General features: G+C 44.2%; 1 protein-coding gene and 1 pseudogene across 9 annotated transcripts in view; both read left to right on the forward strand.

The window, feature by feature from the left end:
* The window catches only part of ITSN2 (intersectin 2), a 161,360-nt gene that overhangs the window by 138,530 nt on the left and 5,464 nt on the right, over nucleotides 1–17,366 (forward strand). For 8 of the 9 annotated variants that reach the window (XM_060169732.1, XM_060169730.1, XM_060169725.1 and 5 more), the window contains 6 exons: nucleotides 2,645–2,751; nucleotides 4,024–4,207; nucleotides 14,096–14,194; nucleotides 15,828–15,995; nucleotides 16,399–16,614; nucleotides 17,198–17,319. In XM_060169732.1, coding sequence (XP_060025715.1) covers nucleotides 2,645–2,751; nucleotides 4,024–4,207; nucleotides 14,096–14,194; nucleotides 15,828–15,995; nucleotides 16,399–16,614; nucleotides 17,198–17,319 — 896 coding nt within the window. Of the gene's footprint in view, nucleotides 1–2,644; nucleotides 2,752–4,023; nucleotides 4,208–14,095; nucleotides 14,195–15,827; nucleotides 15,996–16,398; nucleotides 16,615–16,766; nucleotides 17,341–17,366 lie in introns of those variants that run through there. The other variant, XM_060169733.1, reaches the window with a different exon arrangement.
* On the forward strand, nucleotides 8,969–10,667 carry LOC132531724 (importin subunit alpha-1-like; annotated as a pseudogene).

Below are 17,366 nucleotides of genomic sequence, written 5' to 3' on the forward strand. Positions count from 1 at the left end.
ATTCTCAGGCAGTGACGGGAGTGCTCACACCCTCAGAATGCTTCCTCTGACCCTTGGAGAGGCCTTGAAGATCTCAAGTCGGCTCTTTCTCCAGATTAGGTAATTCAGAGTGAAGAGAGAGAGAAAAGGCACTCAGTGCCTCAGTCGGATGTGGTAGAGGCCCCATCAGGAAAGACCAGGGCACGGAGTCGGTGGGAAGGCTCTCCAGCAAATGTATCTGCCTCAGACTTTTCTCTGACGATGTCTGCACCGCTCTTCTGGCACCTGACGCTTTCATAAAGTTTAATGATTTCCAGAGGAATTGTGAGGCAGTGGGGGTGTTCACCTAACCTTTATGTCAGTTTGGAAAACCAAACAGTGTACTGTAAAATAGCTCCCAAATCTCATATATTTACTGTGTTGTGACTATTAATGTTGCCAGCGACCCCGAAGCAGACAACGGCCGTTAGAGTGGCACTTTTAAATGGTTCGCGTTTGAGCAAAGTAAGATTTTATACTTTTATTATGCTTTTGTTTCCATGGCTTTCAGTTCCCACAAAAATTTGTCAAGGCCCTCAGAGGAGACCAGTTTAAAAAAAAAAACTTATAGAGAACAGGTATCCCCACTCAGGCCCAACAGGTGCACTGTTGACGTGGTCGTGACCTTGAGAACACAGGGTGCAGAAGCTGAGTCCTGCATCTGCCCCAGCAAGGCCTTTCCCTGATTCATTCTCTCCCCTGAATTCGGGCTGGGATCTCAGACATGGCACACTTGCTCCTCTCAGACGCTCACTGTCCTGCACTTCTCGGTTGATAACGTCTATCTTCCCCCAGGCTGTGAGCTCCTGAGGGCAGAGACTGTGTGTCCTTCGTCCTACACCCCAAACGTAGCCTGGCCCTTTACAGGCCTTCCCTACAGGACTGAATTTATGTGTGGCTAGGTGTGTTTATGTCTGTCTGCACTTCTCTCACCAGGATGGATGGCCTGTAAGAAAAGCCCATCTTTTTGATTAACCCCTACAAGTGTCAGCCCTGCTGCCGGTCAGATTCCAGTCCTAAGTGGTTGTAAATGGGTGTGGAGAACCGCTCTGACTAGCACAGAAGGTGAACGGGGGCCAGGTGCTTTCCCCATCTCAGGCCAGCCTCTTAACCACGTGGGCTTGGTTATTCTCACTCAGCGCACCTCACAAGACACTCTGAGGGGTGAGGCATCATGTTGGGGTCAGGGGGTTAGGGGAAAAAGCACTGCCCACAGGCAAGGGCTTCTCATTACCGTTGCCGTGGAGGAACCCAGAGGACCCAGCCATCTCATGCTCTGCTTACCTCACTGAGGCTGGCACAAAGCAGGCAGATAGAGCGAATAAACAGTAACCTAAATTAATCAGCGAGTGAAAGAGCCGACATCAGACGCTTTCGCTGTCCTCCAGGAGCAGCCTCAGAGCAGGTCGACCTTGTTTCCAGGGCTCTCTCTCACAGGGGTGTCCAGACATCTTCAGTCTGATTCTGGAACCGTAGAGGTTTAGAGACGTTAGTTCATAGCACTTTTATCTGAGTTCTGTGAATCCAGGTTCAATTCAGTGCAGTAAGTAAACATTAATTTAGAACAGTTTCAGCGGAGGGTAATGTCATGTGTATTTTGGAGAGATTTCACATGAGAAGAGTTGTCTCAGATGACTTCACCATTTCCTTAAGGCTTTTAAAGTCATTCCCTAGTTGTTTAGTGGAAACTTGAACTTAGAATCAAAAAGTTGTTTTAGTTCTGGCTCCTCCACGTTCTAGCTTTGTGACCTTGAGCAAATTACTGTCTCAGCTTTTATTTCTTCGTGGGTCAATTGGGAATAACAATACCTGACTCAGCATGACCTACATCATCTATGAAGTTAATTGAGAAACCCACACACACACGTGTGCATGTACGCACACACAAGCATATGCATGTATGTGCATATCAGAACTTTGTGAAACCTTAAGTGCTACGGATTACCAAAGTTTTATCATTTAACCCCTGAAATCCACATGTGCTTGGTGGCCAGTCTTGAGGATAGGATAAGGCATCACTCTTTCTTCTGGTGCACTTCTCACAAACTGCTTCCAGACCCCTGAGGTGCTCAGCCTGACAACGGTCATGCTCCCTCAGTTCTGCAGGCTCTTCCAGTGTGTGGGTGCTTTATGCCCATGGTTTATTTAACCTGTGTAACACCCTGAGGAGGTAGGTATGAGAATCTCCTCTCCTTGATGAGACTGCTGGATTCAGTCCTTAAAATCAGCCCTGATAGGAGACGAAATAGCAAAAAGTAGGGAAATTTTGCAATTTAACAGTCACAATATGTTTATTTAAAAGTGCCATGATCTTCCTAGTTTAGTGTATGAAGATAATGTTTTGTTTTGTTTTTTGCGGTACACGGGCCTCTCACTGCTGTGGCCTCTCCCGTTGCGGAGCACAGGCTCCGGACGCACAGGCTCAGCGGCCATGGCTCACGGGCCCAGCCGCTCCGCGGCATGTGGGATCCTCCCGGACCGGGGCACGAACCCCTGTCCCCTGCATCGGCAGGCAGACTCTCAACCACTGGGCCACCAGGGCAGCCCGAAGATAATGTGTTATTTAGACCACACAGCCTGTGTACTGCACTTGAGCTGACTTCTTTCCCTTGTGTTCTGAATTTAGGTTTTTCAGAAACGAATGGCAGAACCAGGTTTTCTCACTGAAGGAGAAACGGCCTTGATCTTTGTTAACTGGAAGGAGCTCATCGTGTCGAACACGAAGCTGCTGAAGTGAGTCGTGAGCATCACCTGTCGTTGCAGCAGACGCCCCCAGCCGCAGGGCTGAGACTCATACCTAACTCTCTGCAGCCAGGGCTGCTTAGCAAAGAACTTTCACTGTTTTCTATTCCCTCGGGCTTTTTTTAAAAAACATAAATTTATTTATTTTATTTTTGGCTGCGTTGGGTCTTGGTTGCTGCGCACGGGCTTTCTCTAGTTGCGGTGAGCAGGGGCTGCTCTTCATTGCGGTGCACGGGCTTCTCATTGCAGTGGCTTCTCCTGCTGCAGAGCCTGGGCTCTAGACGCGCGGGCTTCAGTAGTTGCGGTGCACGGGCTTAATAGTTGTGGCTCGCGGGCTCTAGAGCACAGGCTCAGTAGTTGTGGCGCGTGGGCTTAGTTGCTCCGTGGCATGTGGGATCTTCCCGGACCAGGGCTCAAACCCATGTCCCCTGCATTGGCAGGTGGATTCTTAACCACGTCACCACCAGGGAAGTCCCTCCCTCAGGCTTTTAATTTTATCATCATTTTATGAAATGCTCTCTAACTCTGAAATGCATAATTATTGAAGTAAAGAAATATAACAAAGAAAATATTTGATTAAGCAAAGGAAAAATTAAATCATTAAACAAACAATATATCAACATATGGTTCCAAAATATACTTGACTCTGCATCAGATAGAGTCAGGAGAGAAGCTGCAGCTCATGGCCTAGACGTAACTGGCTGGTCTGGCACTCTCCTAAGTCCAGTGTGAAATTCCGTTGCCTGTGGTGATTTTCTGTCCCTTACGCCTGTGAGGACAGGCTCCTGTGGGCAGGCATGAGCAGTCCCAGCGCTTGCTGCCTCTCTGCCCTCCTTGGGGCTCAGCAGCTTTCTGGGAACGATGCCGCCTCCACACGTGGCCTCTGTGGGCTCCTGCTCCCTTTTTTCCCTTACAGAGGGTGGAAATTTCTTTCTTCTTGGTTCAACTGAAAACAAGTTAAAAATTTTTCAAAAGGAACTTTGCTAAGGTACTAAGCTGAATCCAAAACAATTCCAAAGACCTAGGAACACCCAAGTGCACACACTTCATTTTCTTCTTCTTTCTAGCAGCTCACCCAGGTTGGCTGGGCGGGCAGGGCTTTAAGCCCTCGCTGCCTCCTCCTCCTGACTTTTCCCTCACGATGCCAGAGCTTTTTAGGTAACTCACTGGTTGTCATTACCGTTAGTCTCGCAAGGTATTCATCCTTCATTTGCGAAGCACATTCAGTTAGAAATGGGAAGTGAGAGTGTGTGTTGGTTGCAGGGCCTTGCGAGTACGGAAGAAGACCGGGGGTGAGAAGATGCCCGTGCAGATGATTGGGGACATCCTGGCAGCTGAGCTGTCCCACATGCAGGCTTACATCCGGTTCTGCAGCTGTCAGCTGAATGGAGCAGCTCTTTTACAGCAGAAGACAGATGAACACGCAGACTTCAAAGAATTTTTAAAGGTAACTCCATTCTGGGAATGTAGGCAGGTCAGCCTTGTTCTGAGCCAGGAGGCAGGGGTGTATGGCGGCATGGTGGGGAATCTCAGCAGTGGAGAAGGCCACCTCCATCACCTTCCAAAGGAAAGACAGATATGGCAAAGAATTTTCTGACTGCTTTGAGTTGCCTTTCATGTTGAATTGATTTTTCTTGGCACTGGGACCATGATTTTGCCCATCTTTAATAGCAGAGTGTTTTTTTAAGCCTACTTACATAAATCAGCTACTTTATACTCCAGAAAAGTCCAGAATGTCACTTTCTTAATTTTGTAAATTGTATTTATTTTATACCCATCTTATTCCAGAAGGAATATAAACTAGCTTACTTAAACGTATAAAATGCAACAAGATAAAATAAAATTTAAAATAAGTGGATGGGGAGTTCCCTGGTGGTCCAGTGGTTAGGATTTGGTGCTTTCACTGCCGTGGCCCGGGTTCAATCCCTGATTGGGGAACAGAGATCCCACAAGCTGCATGGTGTGGCCAAAAAAAAAAGTGTATGAATAAAATGGGACAAAAGGAAATGAGAGTAGGAAAGAAAATGGTGACACCAGGAATTAGGATAATAAATAAAAAGCGCATCTGTATATATATACAAGAAGTGTACGCAGCTGTCTTAAAACCTCCCAGAAACCATATATATATATATACAAGAAGTGTACGCAGCTGTCTTAAAACCTCCCGGAAACCAATGAGAAGACAGAAAACAATTGGTTCCATGATGCCATGGTCATAAATTAAAAACAAGCAGCTGGTAAGGAGAAGTAATGCTAGAACTGTACTCAGAAAGTATACTATGTGTATATTCACTGTATATAACATAATGAGTCGGCAACAACCTTACAGTGATACATCAGTGAGCTTCATATGTCCGGTTATATCATAATAGAAAATCACATTTTGATAAGTCATTTTTATTGATGTTGTTCAGTAATAGAAATATTACTAAACATGTTAAAATGGTGAGGGAAATGAAAGAAAAATCTGTTTTCTTGGTTTTTTTGCATTTTTTGTTGTTGTGAAGTACTTTATATTGGGATATATTATACAGCCACAGTAGTACTTTATGGGAAAGTGCATAATTTTAATATTTTTATTATCAGAAAAGAATGGAAAAATCAGCATAAAATATAAGATATATAGGCAGGGGCTTCCCTGGTGGTGCAGTGGTTGAGAGTCTGCCTGCCGATGCAGGGGACACGGGTTCAGGCCTTGGTCTGGGAAGATCCCACATGCCGCGGAGCGGCTGGGCCCGTGAGCCATGGCTGCTGAGCCTGTGCTCCACAACGGGAGAGGCCCATGTACGCAAAAAAAAAAAAAAAAAAGATATATAGGCAGAGGATAAAATTCTAAGAGGAAAATAGAGGAAGTAATAAAGATAAAAGTACAAATGATATCAATATGTCTGCAAACAAGTACAGTGAAAAGAACTGATAAAATATAACTCCACTAAATCTAATAGAAAAAGAGGGAAAAAACACAAGTAAAAACAAGAATAGATACAAAGTTATTTCTTAAAAGTGTATGCAATTCAAAATATATGCTAATAAATATGAAAACATTAACAAAACTTGTAGTTTTCTATTAAAGTTTGAAAACTGATTCAATAAGAGTAGAGCATCTAGAGAGAGTCAGGCTTGTGCCATCTTGCCCCCACCGTCTGTGCCCAGCCACCCTTTCCCTTTAGACACTCTCAGCCCCCCACCCGCCCCTTTCCAAGCATGTCCCGGGCCGCCGCCGCCAAAACCGCACCACCTCTACCCGCACATTCTCTATGCAGGACGTGCAGCCAGGTCTACAAGTATTCTTAGAGCAGAGATGAGCTATCTGGAATAAAGCCAGCAAGTGACCTGTCCATTTAAGCCATAGATGAATAATACTGCAGCCAGCCCAATGTCTACTGCCACTTCAAGTAGTGGAAGAAGTACAGGGAAGTCTATAAGCTTTGCAGCAGAATTGGAGAGTATGATGTTTTTGCTTACAGATTAAAAACTTGAACATAGACCTGAAACCGTAAAACTCCTATAAGAAAAAAAAGAAACTCCTTTAAGAAAACATAGGTGGTTTTCTCTAGGTGATTCTAGGAGGCCTCTTCATGAAATGGCAGTTTTGGTAGAAGATGTAGTACACACTCAGTTAATTTACATCCGGTGTGGCTGACAGGGTCTTGGTGCTCTGGCCTGGTGTCAGGCCTGAGCCTCCAAGGTGGGAGAGCCGAGTTCAGGACATTGTACCACCAAAGACCTCTCAGCCCCATGTAATATCAATTGGTGAGAGCTCTCCCAGAGATCTTCGTCTCAACACTAAGACCCAGCTCCACTTAACAGCCAGCAAGCTCCAGTGCTGGATGCTTCATGCCAAACAACTAGCAAGACAGGAACACAGCCCCACCCATTAGCAGAGAGGCTGCCTAAAGTCATTCTAAGTTCACAGACACCGCAAAACACACTGCCACATGCAGCCCCATCCACCAGAAAGACAAGATTCAGCCCCACCCACCAGAACACAGGCACCAGTCCCCTCCATCAGGAAGCCTACACAAGCCACTGACCCAACCTCACCCACTGGGCGCAGACACCAAAAACAACAGGAACAACGAACCTGCAGCCTGTGAAAAGGAGACCCCAAACACAGTAAGTTAAGCAAAATGAGAAGACAGAGAAATATGCAGCAGACGAAGGAGCAAAGTAAAAGTCCACCAGACGAAACAAATGAAGAGGAAATAGGAAGTCTACCTGAAAAAGAATTCAGAGTAATGATAGTAAAGATGATCCAAAATCTTGGAAACAGAGAAAATACAAGAAACGTTTAACAAGGACCTAGGAGAACTAAAGAGCAAACAAACAATGATGAACAATACAATAAGTGAAATTAAAAATTCTCTAGAAGGAATCAGTAGCTGAATAACTGAGGCTGTAGAACGGATAAGGGACCTGGAAGATAAAATAGTGGAAATAACTACCGCAGAGCAGAATAAAGAAAAAAGAATGAAAAGAATTGAGGACAGTCTCAGAGACCTCTGGGACAACATTAAACGCACCAACATTCAAATTATAGGGGTCCCAGAAGAAGAAGAGAAAAAGAAAGGGTCTGAGAAAATATTTGAAGAGATTATAGTTGAAAACTTCCCTAACATGGGAAAGGAAATAGTCAAGTCTGGGAAGTGCAGAGTCCCATACAGGATAAATCCAAGGAGAAACATGCCATGACACATATTAATCAAACTATCAAAACTTGAATACAAAGAAAAAATATTAAAAGCAGCAAGGGAAAGCAACAAATAACTAACAAGGGAATCCCCATAAGGTTAACAACTGATCTTTCAGCAGAAACTCTGCAAGCCAGAAGGGAGTGACAGGACATATTTAAAGTGATGAAAGGGAAAAACCTACAACCAAGATTACTCTATCCAGTAAGGATCTCATTCAGATTCGACGGAGAAATTAAAACCTTTACAGACAAGCAAAAGCTAAGAGAATTCAGCACCACCAAACCAGATTTACAACAAATGCTAAAGGAACTTCTCTAGGGAGGGGACACAAGAGAAGGAAAAAACCTACAAAAACAAACCCAAAACAATTAAGAAAATGGTAATAGGAACATACATATCGATAATGATGTTAAATGTAAATGGATTAAATGCTCCAACCAAAAGACATAGACTGGCTGAATGGATACAAAAACAAGACCCATATATATGCTGTCTACAAGAGACCCACTTCAGATCTAGGGACGCATACAGACTGAAAGTCTGGGATGGAAAAAGATATTCCATGCAAATGGAAATCAAAAGAAAGCTGGAGTAGCAGTTCTCATATCAGATAAAATAGACTTTAAAATAAAAACTATTACAAGAGACAAAGAAGGACACTACATAATGATCAAGGGATCAATCCAAGAAGAAGATACAATTGTACATATTTATGCACCCAACATAGGAGCACCTCAATACATAAGGCAAATGCTAAAAGCCATAAAAGGGGAAATCGACAGTAACACAATAATAGTAGGGGATTTAACACCCCACTTTCACCAATGGACAGATCATCCAAAATGAAAATAAATAAGGAAACACAAACTTTAAATGACACATTAGACAAGATGGACTCAATTGATATTTATAGGACATTCCCTCCAAAAACAACAGAATACACTTTCTTCTCAAGTGCTCATGGAACATTCTCCAGGATAGATCATATCTTGGGTCACAAATCAAGCCTTGGTAAATTTAAGAAAATTGCAATTGTATCAAGTATCTTTTCCAACCACAACGCTATGAGACTAGATATCAATTACAGGAAAAAAAAACTGTAAAAAATACAAATCCATGGAGGCTAAACAATACGCTACTAAATAACCAAGAGATCACTGAAGAAATCAAAAACTACCTAGAAACACCGTCCTCAGGCTGACCATGGTGGATTTTTTTTTTTTTTTTTTTTTTTTTTTTTTTTGCGGTACACGGGCCTCTCACTGCTGTGGCCTCTCCCGTTGAAGAGCACAGGTTCCGGACGCGCAGGCTCAGCGGCCATGGCTCACGGGCCCAGCCGCTCCGCGGCATGTGGGATCCTCCCGGACCGGGGCAGGAACCCGCGTCCCCTGCATCGGCAGGCGGACTCTCAACCACTGCGCCACCAGGGAAGCCCATGGTGGACATTCTGAGGGCAGCTGATCCGCAACCTGTGTGCCCCGCACCACTTCCTGTGGAAGCTTGAGCCAGCTGTGTAGCTTTCTCCCTTTGTCTCATAACCATGTCCACCAATGAGAATTCTAATTCACCAGCTGCCCGCCTTAACAGATTCAAGAACAAGGGGAAAGACAGTACAGAAATGAGGCAGCACTGAATAGAGGTTAATGTGGAGTTCCAGAAAGCTAAGAAGTATGACCAGATGCTGAAAAGGAGAAACGTCAGCTCTTTTCCAGATGATGCTGCTTCTCCACTGCAGGAAAACCACAACAAACAGGGCACTGTAAATTGGTCTGTTGATGACATTGTCAAAGGCATAAATGGCAACAATTTGGAAAGCCAGCTCCAAGCTACTCAAGCTGCTAGGAAACTGCTTTCTAGGGAGAAACAGCCCCCCACAGACAGCATAATCTGGGCTGGTTTGATTCCAAAATTGTGTCCTCCTTGGGCAGAACTGATTGCAGTCCCATTCAGTTTGAATCTGCTTGGGCCTCACTAACACTGCTTCCAGGACATCAGAACAGACCAAGGCTGTGGTAGATGGAGGTGCTATCCCAGCATTCATTTCTCTGTTGGCATCTCCCCATGCTTACTTCAGTGAACAAGCTGTATGGGCTCTAGGAAACATTGCAGGTGATGGCTTAGTTTTCCGAGACTTGGTTATCAAGTACGGTGCAGTTGACCCACTGTTGGCACTTTCAGCGGTTCCTGATACGTCATTTTTAGCATGTGGTTACTTACATAATCTTACCTGGACACTTTCAAATCTTTGTCACAACAAGAATCCTGCACACCCCCTTAGATGCTGTTGAGCAGATTCTTCCTACTTTAGTTCATCTCCTGCATCACGATGATCCAGAAGTTTTAGCTGATACCTGCTGGGCTATTTCCTACTTTACCAATGGTCCAAATGAATGGATTGAAATGGTTGTGAAAACTGGGGTTGTACCCCCACTTGTGAAGCTTTTAGGAGCTACTGAATTGCCAGTTGTGATTCCCACGCTAAGAGCCATAGGGAATATTGTCACTGGGACAGATGAACAGACTCAGGTTGTAATGGATGCAGGAGCACTTGCCATCTTTCCCAGCCTGCTAACAAACTCCAAAACTAATATTCAGAAGGAAGCTATGTGGACAATATCAAACATCACGGCTGGCTGCCAGGACAAGATATAACGAGTTGTAAATCATGGATTAGTCCCATTCCTTGTTGGCATTCTTTCTAAGGCAGACTTTAAGACACAAAAGGAAGCTGTATGGGCTGTGACCAACTATACAAGTGGCGGAACAGTTGAGCAGATCGTATACCTTGTTCATTGTGGCATAATAGAACCATTGATGAACCTCCTAACTGCAAAAGGCAACAGAATTATTCTGGTTATCCTGGATGCCATTTCAAATATCTTTCAGGCTGCTGAGAAACTAGGTGAAACTGAGAAACTTAATATAATGATTGAAGAATGTGGAGGTTTGGACAAAATTGAAGCTCTACAAAACCATGAAAATGAGTCTGTGTACAAAGCTTCATTAAATTTGACTGAGAAGTATTTCTCTGTGGAAGAAGAGGAAGATCAAAATTGTGCCAGAAACTACCCCTGAAGGGTTTACATTCCAGGTTCAGGATGGCACTGCTGGGACCTTCAGCTTTTAGACTGTACACCTGAGGCATAAAGTTGTTTGTTGTGTACTATGTTTGGTAGAAGTTTCTCTTACTGTTTCTCTACTAAGAACTCTTTTTACGTGTGGTTTGTTATTGTAGCACTTTTTACAAAGAAACTATGCTTGAACAGTTCCAAACTATACATACTGTATGAAGCTTCTCCTCTCAATGGGTTTCTTATTTCTATGTGGGATTTCATATCTTGCAGTGTCCTGTAAATAAAGATTAAATTCCACCCTTTACTTCAAAAAAAAATTACCTAGAAACAAATGACAGTGAAAACTCGATGACCCAAAACCTATGGGATGCAGCAAAAGCAGTTCTAAGAGGGAAGTTTATAGCAATACAATCCTACCTCAAGAAAAAAGAAAAATCTCAAATGAACAACCTAACCTTACACCTAAGAAGAACAACAAAAAAAACCCCAAAGTTAGCAGAAGGAAAGAAATCATAAAGCTCAGATCAGAAATCAATGAAAAAGAAATGAAGGAAGCAGTAGCAAAGATCAATAAAACTAAAAGCTGGTTCTTTGGGAAGATAAACACAATTGATAAACCGTTAACCAGACTCATCAAGAAAAAAAGGGAGAAGACTCAAATCAACAGAATTAGAAATGAAAAAGGGGCTTCCCTGGTGGCGCAGTGGTTGAGAGTCCGCCTGCCGATGCAGGAGACACAGGTTCGTGCCCCGGTCCAGGAAGATCCCACATGCCGCGGAGCAGCTGGGCCCGTGAGCCATGGCCGCTGAGCCTGCGCGTCTGGAGCCTGTGCTCCGCAGCGGGAGAGGCCACAACAGTAAGAGGCCCGTGTACCGCAAAAAAAAAAAAAAAAAAAAAATGAAATTGAGCTATTTTGTGGTGAGATGGATGGACCTAGAGCCTGTCATACAGAGTGAAATAAGTCAGAAAAACAAATACTGTATGCTAACACATAATATGGAATCTAAAAAAACAAAAATGGTTCTGACAAACCTAGGGGCAGGACAGGAATAAAGACACAGACGTAGATAATGGACTTGAGCATGTGGGAAGGGGAAGGGGAAGCTGGGACAAAGTGAGAGAGTGGCATGGACATATATACACTACCAAATGTAAAATAGCTAGCTAGTGGGACGCAGCTGCATAGCACAGGGAGATCAGCTCGGTGCTTTGTGACCACCTAGAGGGGTGGGATAGGGAGGGTGGGAGGGAGATGCAAGAGGGAGGAGACATGGGGATATATGTATACATATAGCTGATTCACTTTGTTATACAGCAGAAACTAACACAACATTGTAAAGTTAACTATACTCCAATAAAGATGTTAAAAAAAAAAAAAGGAAATCTGAAGATAATATTAAACAAGGGAAAAAACTGAGTAACCTATCCCAAAAGAGGAGATAGTTTCACTTGATGGATTTAATGGTGAATTCTTTACAACAATAAAGGAATAGATTATTCTATTTTATATAAACTGTTAACAGATCCCAGAAAAAAATAGAAAGCCTACCTAATTCATTATATAAGACAAAAGTGACTCTAACGCCAAGGCCCATTTTTGTATTTGTGTTTAATTACAAAAATGAAAAAAAAAGTTATAACCCAATACCTTTTATAAATATAGTTGTTAAAATCTTAATTAAAATAACAGTGAATAAAATTAAGCATTACATGAAAAGAAGAGTCTGTCATAACCAAATAGGATCAATTCCAAGAGGCAACACAGTTTCATGCTCAGAACAAGACAGCCTTCAGAACTGGACTGCTCGGGCTGAAATTCCAGCCCCATCATGGTCCACTGTGTGACCAGGGCAAGTTTCTTAACATTTGGTGCCTTAAGTCCCCTCATCTCTCACCTGGAGATAATCAGATAATACTTTTAAAGTACTTTAGCACAGAGACCAGCACATAGTAAGCATTCAATAAATGCTAATTTTATTTATTTAGCTTATGATGATCTCAGGGATGTAAAAATGGTTCAGTATAAGGCACTGAGGACAGAACCCTTCAGTTGGTGGGAGGCAAGGTGTTGCCTAGAAATGAACTAGAAGAAACATAGAAAGAAACCAAGATCACAGAAACAAACATTAATCAGAATAATTACATAAATGTGGAATTATGAGTATATGTGAACATTTTAAAATAATAGTAGAATTAAATATAGGACATTTACCTTCTAAAGCATAGTAAAAGATTTAAAATTTTTTCAAATAGTGATAAAAATAGGAATTAAAAAATAGGATGTAAATAGGATGACAGTGTCACCACAATTGTAACAATAGCAAAAATAAAAAGTGTTTAGTCTGATAATGAAAGGTGTGGTGTTGATTACATTAAAAAGCAGATCTAACAAGCTGTGTTCTAAAATGTTACTTTTTAAAAAGACTCAAAATATAGAAATAAATACCATGAAGATGCTTATCTTAGAAACATATATATATATATATATATCCAAAAACAAAAGGAGGGGGTAATTTTAATATCCCATAGTGGGAAATGATTAGGTAAATTATAGTAAATGTATTATTTTTCAGTCCTTAAAATGATCATACTAGAGTACTAGCTACTCTGTTAGGTCCTGTACTAGTCCTAGGAGTAGAAGCAAATAAATGTGGTCCTTGGCATCCTGGAGTTAACAGTCTGGGTGGGAGTTATAGAGACACCTCCTATGTGATGCCTCTACCTGTGTTACCCAGTCCAGATGTGGCATGATGATAAAGGAAGCCTTGGGGGCTTGAGAAGGATCACTGAAAAGGAGGGGAGGCATGAAGAAGGGGAGAGCCTGGACTGGAGGAGGCTAATCTGAGTCTTCAGAGATGAATATGAATTAGCCAAGTGAAGGAAGAGCAGAAAGGACATTGTGAGCCTGGCTCATAGCAGGTGCTCAGTAAATGTATTGTTATGAATGAAGCAGGGTGATGAGCAGGCAGAGATGGGGGAGATCAAGAGCTACTTAGAAGACAGACTGGCATCAGTGGTAACTCCTAGGTATGTGCGGGGGAAGGTGAGTGGGTGAAGAATGGTGCTACCAACTCTGATAGGAATAGGGGTAGAAGAGGATGCTTTTATGAGGGAAGACGAGGACTTCACTTGCGGGTATGCTGAGGTATTGAGGTGCCTTTGGGACATCCAGGTGAGATGGAGAGTAATTTGGCAAGTGTAGAGCTCCACAGCTGGTCTGGTCACACTGTGGGGCTCAGTCGTGTGGGATCTTGGGCAGAGGAGAGGAAAGGAGTGAGGAAGACTGAGAGGGTCAGTGGGCTGGGAAGACAGTCTGGTTCCGGAAGCAATGGGAGGGAGGGATCGCACAGGCTGTCAGACGCACCTAAGAAAGAACTGAAAGCATCCACTGGCTTTGGCGCATGAAGTGGGATATTCCTGCTGTTAACCTGATACGTATCATTTTGGATCCTGAGTTTTTAAAAGAAGTTAGAAATCTAAAAGGTGGTCAAAGTCAGGAGAATAGCCAATGTTTCCTTGTTTTCCTCAGGCTATGATTTCCTCACAAGCCTCTCAATTATTTTGCAGAGGCTGGCATCTGACCCTCGATGTAAAGGAATGCCCCTTTCCAGCTTCCTGCTGAAGCCCATGCAGAGGATCACCCGCTACCCCCTCCTCATCAGAAGTGTAAGTGCCCAGCTGGGAGAAGCAGGACCCTTTGAGGTTCACAGAGGCTGATAGGGAGCCTCCAGATACACCAGCCACCCACCACGTGGTCCGACCATACTGTCTGGTGGACCAGGCACCGTGTGTGTGTGCGCGCGCACACGCCCATGGACACACATGCAGTCTGAAAGGATAAATCCTTGAAGTGGGCAAATAAAAGAGGTATCCATGGTCATTTGGGTTACCTGTCCTCCCCCTTCCCAGGAAGCTCCCTGGCCTCTCGGGGTCATGAGTGTATTTTGTCTAGGCAGGGCAACGCCCTCTAGGTCTCCAGCTGTGGAAAGAGTCCACAGTTAGTATGACCTTGGGGTCCAGTCTTCCTGCTGAGATCTGAATTCATCTACCAACTGAATGTGTAACCTAGACGTCCCAGCAGTCTCCAACTCAGTGTCCTAGACAGCTCATCATCGTCCCCTGGCTGTATCCTACCTCAGCTGGCTGACTACACAGTCCCTCTAAAATTCCATTCATCTTTTTGACACAAACAATGTTGGCCTCTCGAGCTGATACGCCTTCTAAGGAGAAGGCAGACTTTCAAAGGATTATTCCACAGGTAATCATTGAGGTAATTTTAATCATCTTACAAAGAAAAACAGTAGAAATAATATAAGACTGTTGCTTTTATTATGCCTTGATCTCTGGTTTGTAAGCCATGTTAACTCAATATAGACCTTATGTTACAGAATTAATGTCACAGTTCTGATACCAAATGGACCCGTTAATATACATTAATCCACAGTCCCTTACCTGAAATATTTGGGGCCAGATGTGTTTCAGAATTCAGAATGTAATTCAAATGCTGTATATTACATGACACCCCAACAAGCCTGGGCAGCACCGATAAGCAACACATTAATAGTCCTACAGAGAAATTCATGAATAATCACTATAAGTAGACATAAAAAGTTCATCTCTTCAGTTTAGGTCAAGTTTTGCCACTAAATGAGTAATGAAAACAGCTTTAGGCTTCCAGAGCTTTTTCATATCTTGGAACTATAAATGAAGCACAGGAGTCGTCTACTGATGGGCCCGCTAATTTCCAGAGGGACCACACAAATTTGCATTCTCTATCCCTTTACCTTTGGAACATTAGCGTGAAGTCACTTCTCAGTGAAATGAATGCATTTTCCTACATGCTGACAACATGGTTTTATTGTGTTTTTTCCGTGGCAGGGGATTCATTGCTTTCAGCAGATTTCTCAGAAGGATCAGTGACCCCCAAAATATAATGAAATGTTGCTATTCAGCAAGTTAACATACTTACCAAAGGCGCAGGCAGTTTATACTGGAGGGTTCACCCTAAAGGCACATGGCTTGTTACTGGGGGAAGTAGGGACGCACCCTTACACATACAGCCTATCCCCAGACCCAGCTAGAGGGCCACCAGAGACCCACAGGGCACTTGGTCCATGTAGCGCTTGGCCCACCCTCTTGTCACTGAGTCACCTGTCTCCCCGAGTACTCGGGGGCCCTGAGCCTCTCAAGGGTAAATGACTGTCTTGCCCACTATTGTATTTCCAGCGCCCAGCACCCGGATGGCAGGGCAGGTGGAAGACGTAAGACATCCCACATGACACAGCCCCCTCTCTTCCAGATTCTGGAGAACACCCCAGAAAATCACGTAGACCACTCCTCTCTGAAGCTGGCCCTCGAGCGGGCAGAGGAGCTCTGCTCGCAAGTTAATGAAGGAGTTCGGGAGAAGGAAAATTCAGACCGACTGGAGTGGATCCAGACTCACGTGCAGTGTGAAGGTCTCGCGGAGGTGAGGCCTGTGGAGCTGAGCTGGGTGCCGCCAGGCAGGCTCTGGGTGGGGAGCCAGGTTCGTGCCTTCCCCTAGTGTAGACAGTGTGTGCCTCAGCTCAGCCCATGCAGACTCACCCTCCTGCCCATTCTTGGGTTGTCATCTTCCTTTCTCATAAAGAGAGATGTTTTGAGTTCTTTGAATTCAGCTGGGAGAATCAGTATTCTGTGGTTTTGTAAGTAATTATTTTCACTATGCCAGTTTGAACTTTGAAGAGAAATAAATGTAAGGATCTTCTGTGCAAAAGTGAATGATTACAGCCACACTCCCACCTAGAAGGTCTACCGCACCTCCCTCAGGTCCAGGGCGCTGGCCTCGCCAGGGGTGCTGGGAGTTACAAAGTGACAGTTTCTTTCTCTTTAAGCAACTTGTTTTCAACTCCCTCACCAACTGCCTGGGACCCCGCAAGCTCCTGCACAGCGGAAAGCTGTACAAGACCAAGAGCAACAAGGAGCTGCATGGGTTCCTCTTCAATGACTTCCTGCTTCTCACCTACATGGTCAAGCAGTTTGCTGTTTCCTCGGGCTCCGAGAAACTTTTCAGCTCTAAGTCCAACGCTCAATTCAAAATGTATAAAATGGTAAGTGTCACATTCCTGGCAGTAGCATCAAGAGCACAACGAGGTGTTTCCTTTACTTTAAGGACCTCCTTCCCAGCCTGAGCCTTTCCTGTCCTCATGGGACTCTCTCCACCTGCCTCCAGATGGCTCATGCTTCCTTTGTCACTTCCCAGGGAAGAAGCCTAGTGTGGCTGGGCCTTCACTGCCCTCTGACAGCCACCAGCTGGATTCCAGCTATGGATTCCAGCTTCCTTCGCAGCAAACACGATGTGTGATCCCACCTCCGTCCACATTCAGCATCGGGTCTCTCCGTAAAACCAAGGCTGACGGGAAGGGTCAAGTGTCAGTGCCTGGAGGAGAGACCCTGTCACGTGAGCTGTCAAAGACACTCGGTGCTCCTGTCCCCACTTTAGTAACATCTGATCTACCCTAGATATTTACTTTCATGACACAGAGGCAGTTTCTTTTCTCCTAAGTAAAGGACTCTGGAAGCTAGACCCCTCTACTTCTCAACAAGGCTCTTCAGAACAGACAATTCTGGACGTAGGAGGGTGGAGTGTTCTGACCCATTTCACAGCCTGTGTTTTGGCCCTAATTCTTTCAGCCCATTTTCCTGAATGAAGCCTTGGTGAAACTGCCCACAGACCCTTCCAGCGATGAGCCTGTCTTCCACATTTCTCACATTGACCGGGTCTACACCCTCCGAACAGACAACATTAATGAGAGGTCAGTCCTGACCACGTGTGACCTGCCTTGAGGCCTAGGAGAAAGCC

Source organism: Lagenorhynchus albirostris, chromosome 13 (assembly GCF_949774975.1).
Source record: "Lagenorhynchus albirostris chromosome 13, mLagAlb1.1, whole genome shotgun sequence".
Taxonomy (NCBI): domain Eukaryota; kingdom Metazoa; phylum Chordata; class Mammalia; order Artiodactyla; family Delphinidae; genus Lagenorhynchus; species Lagenorhynchus albirostris.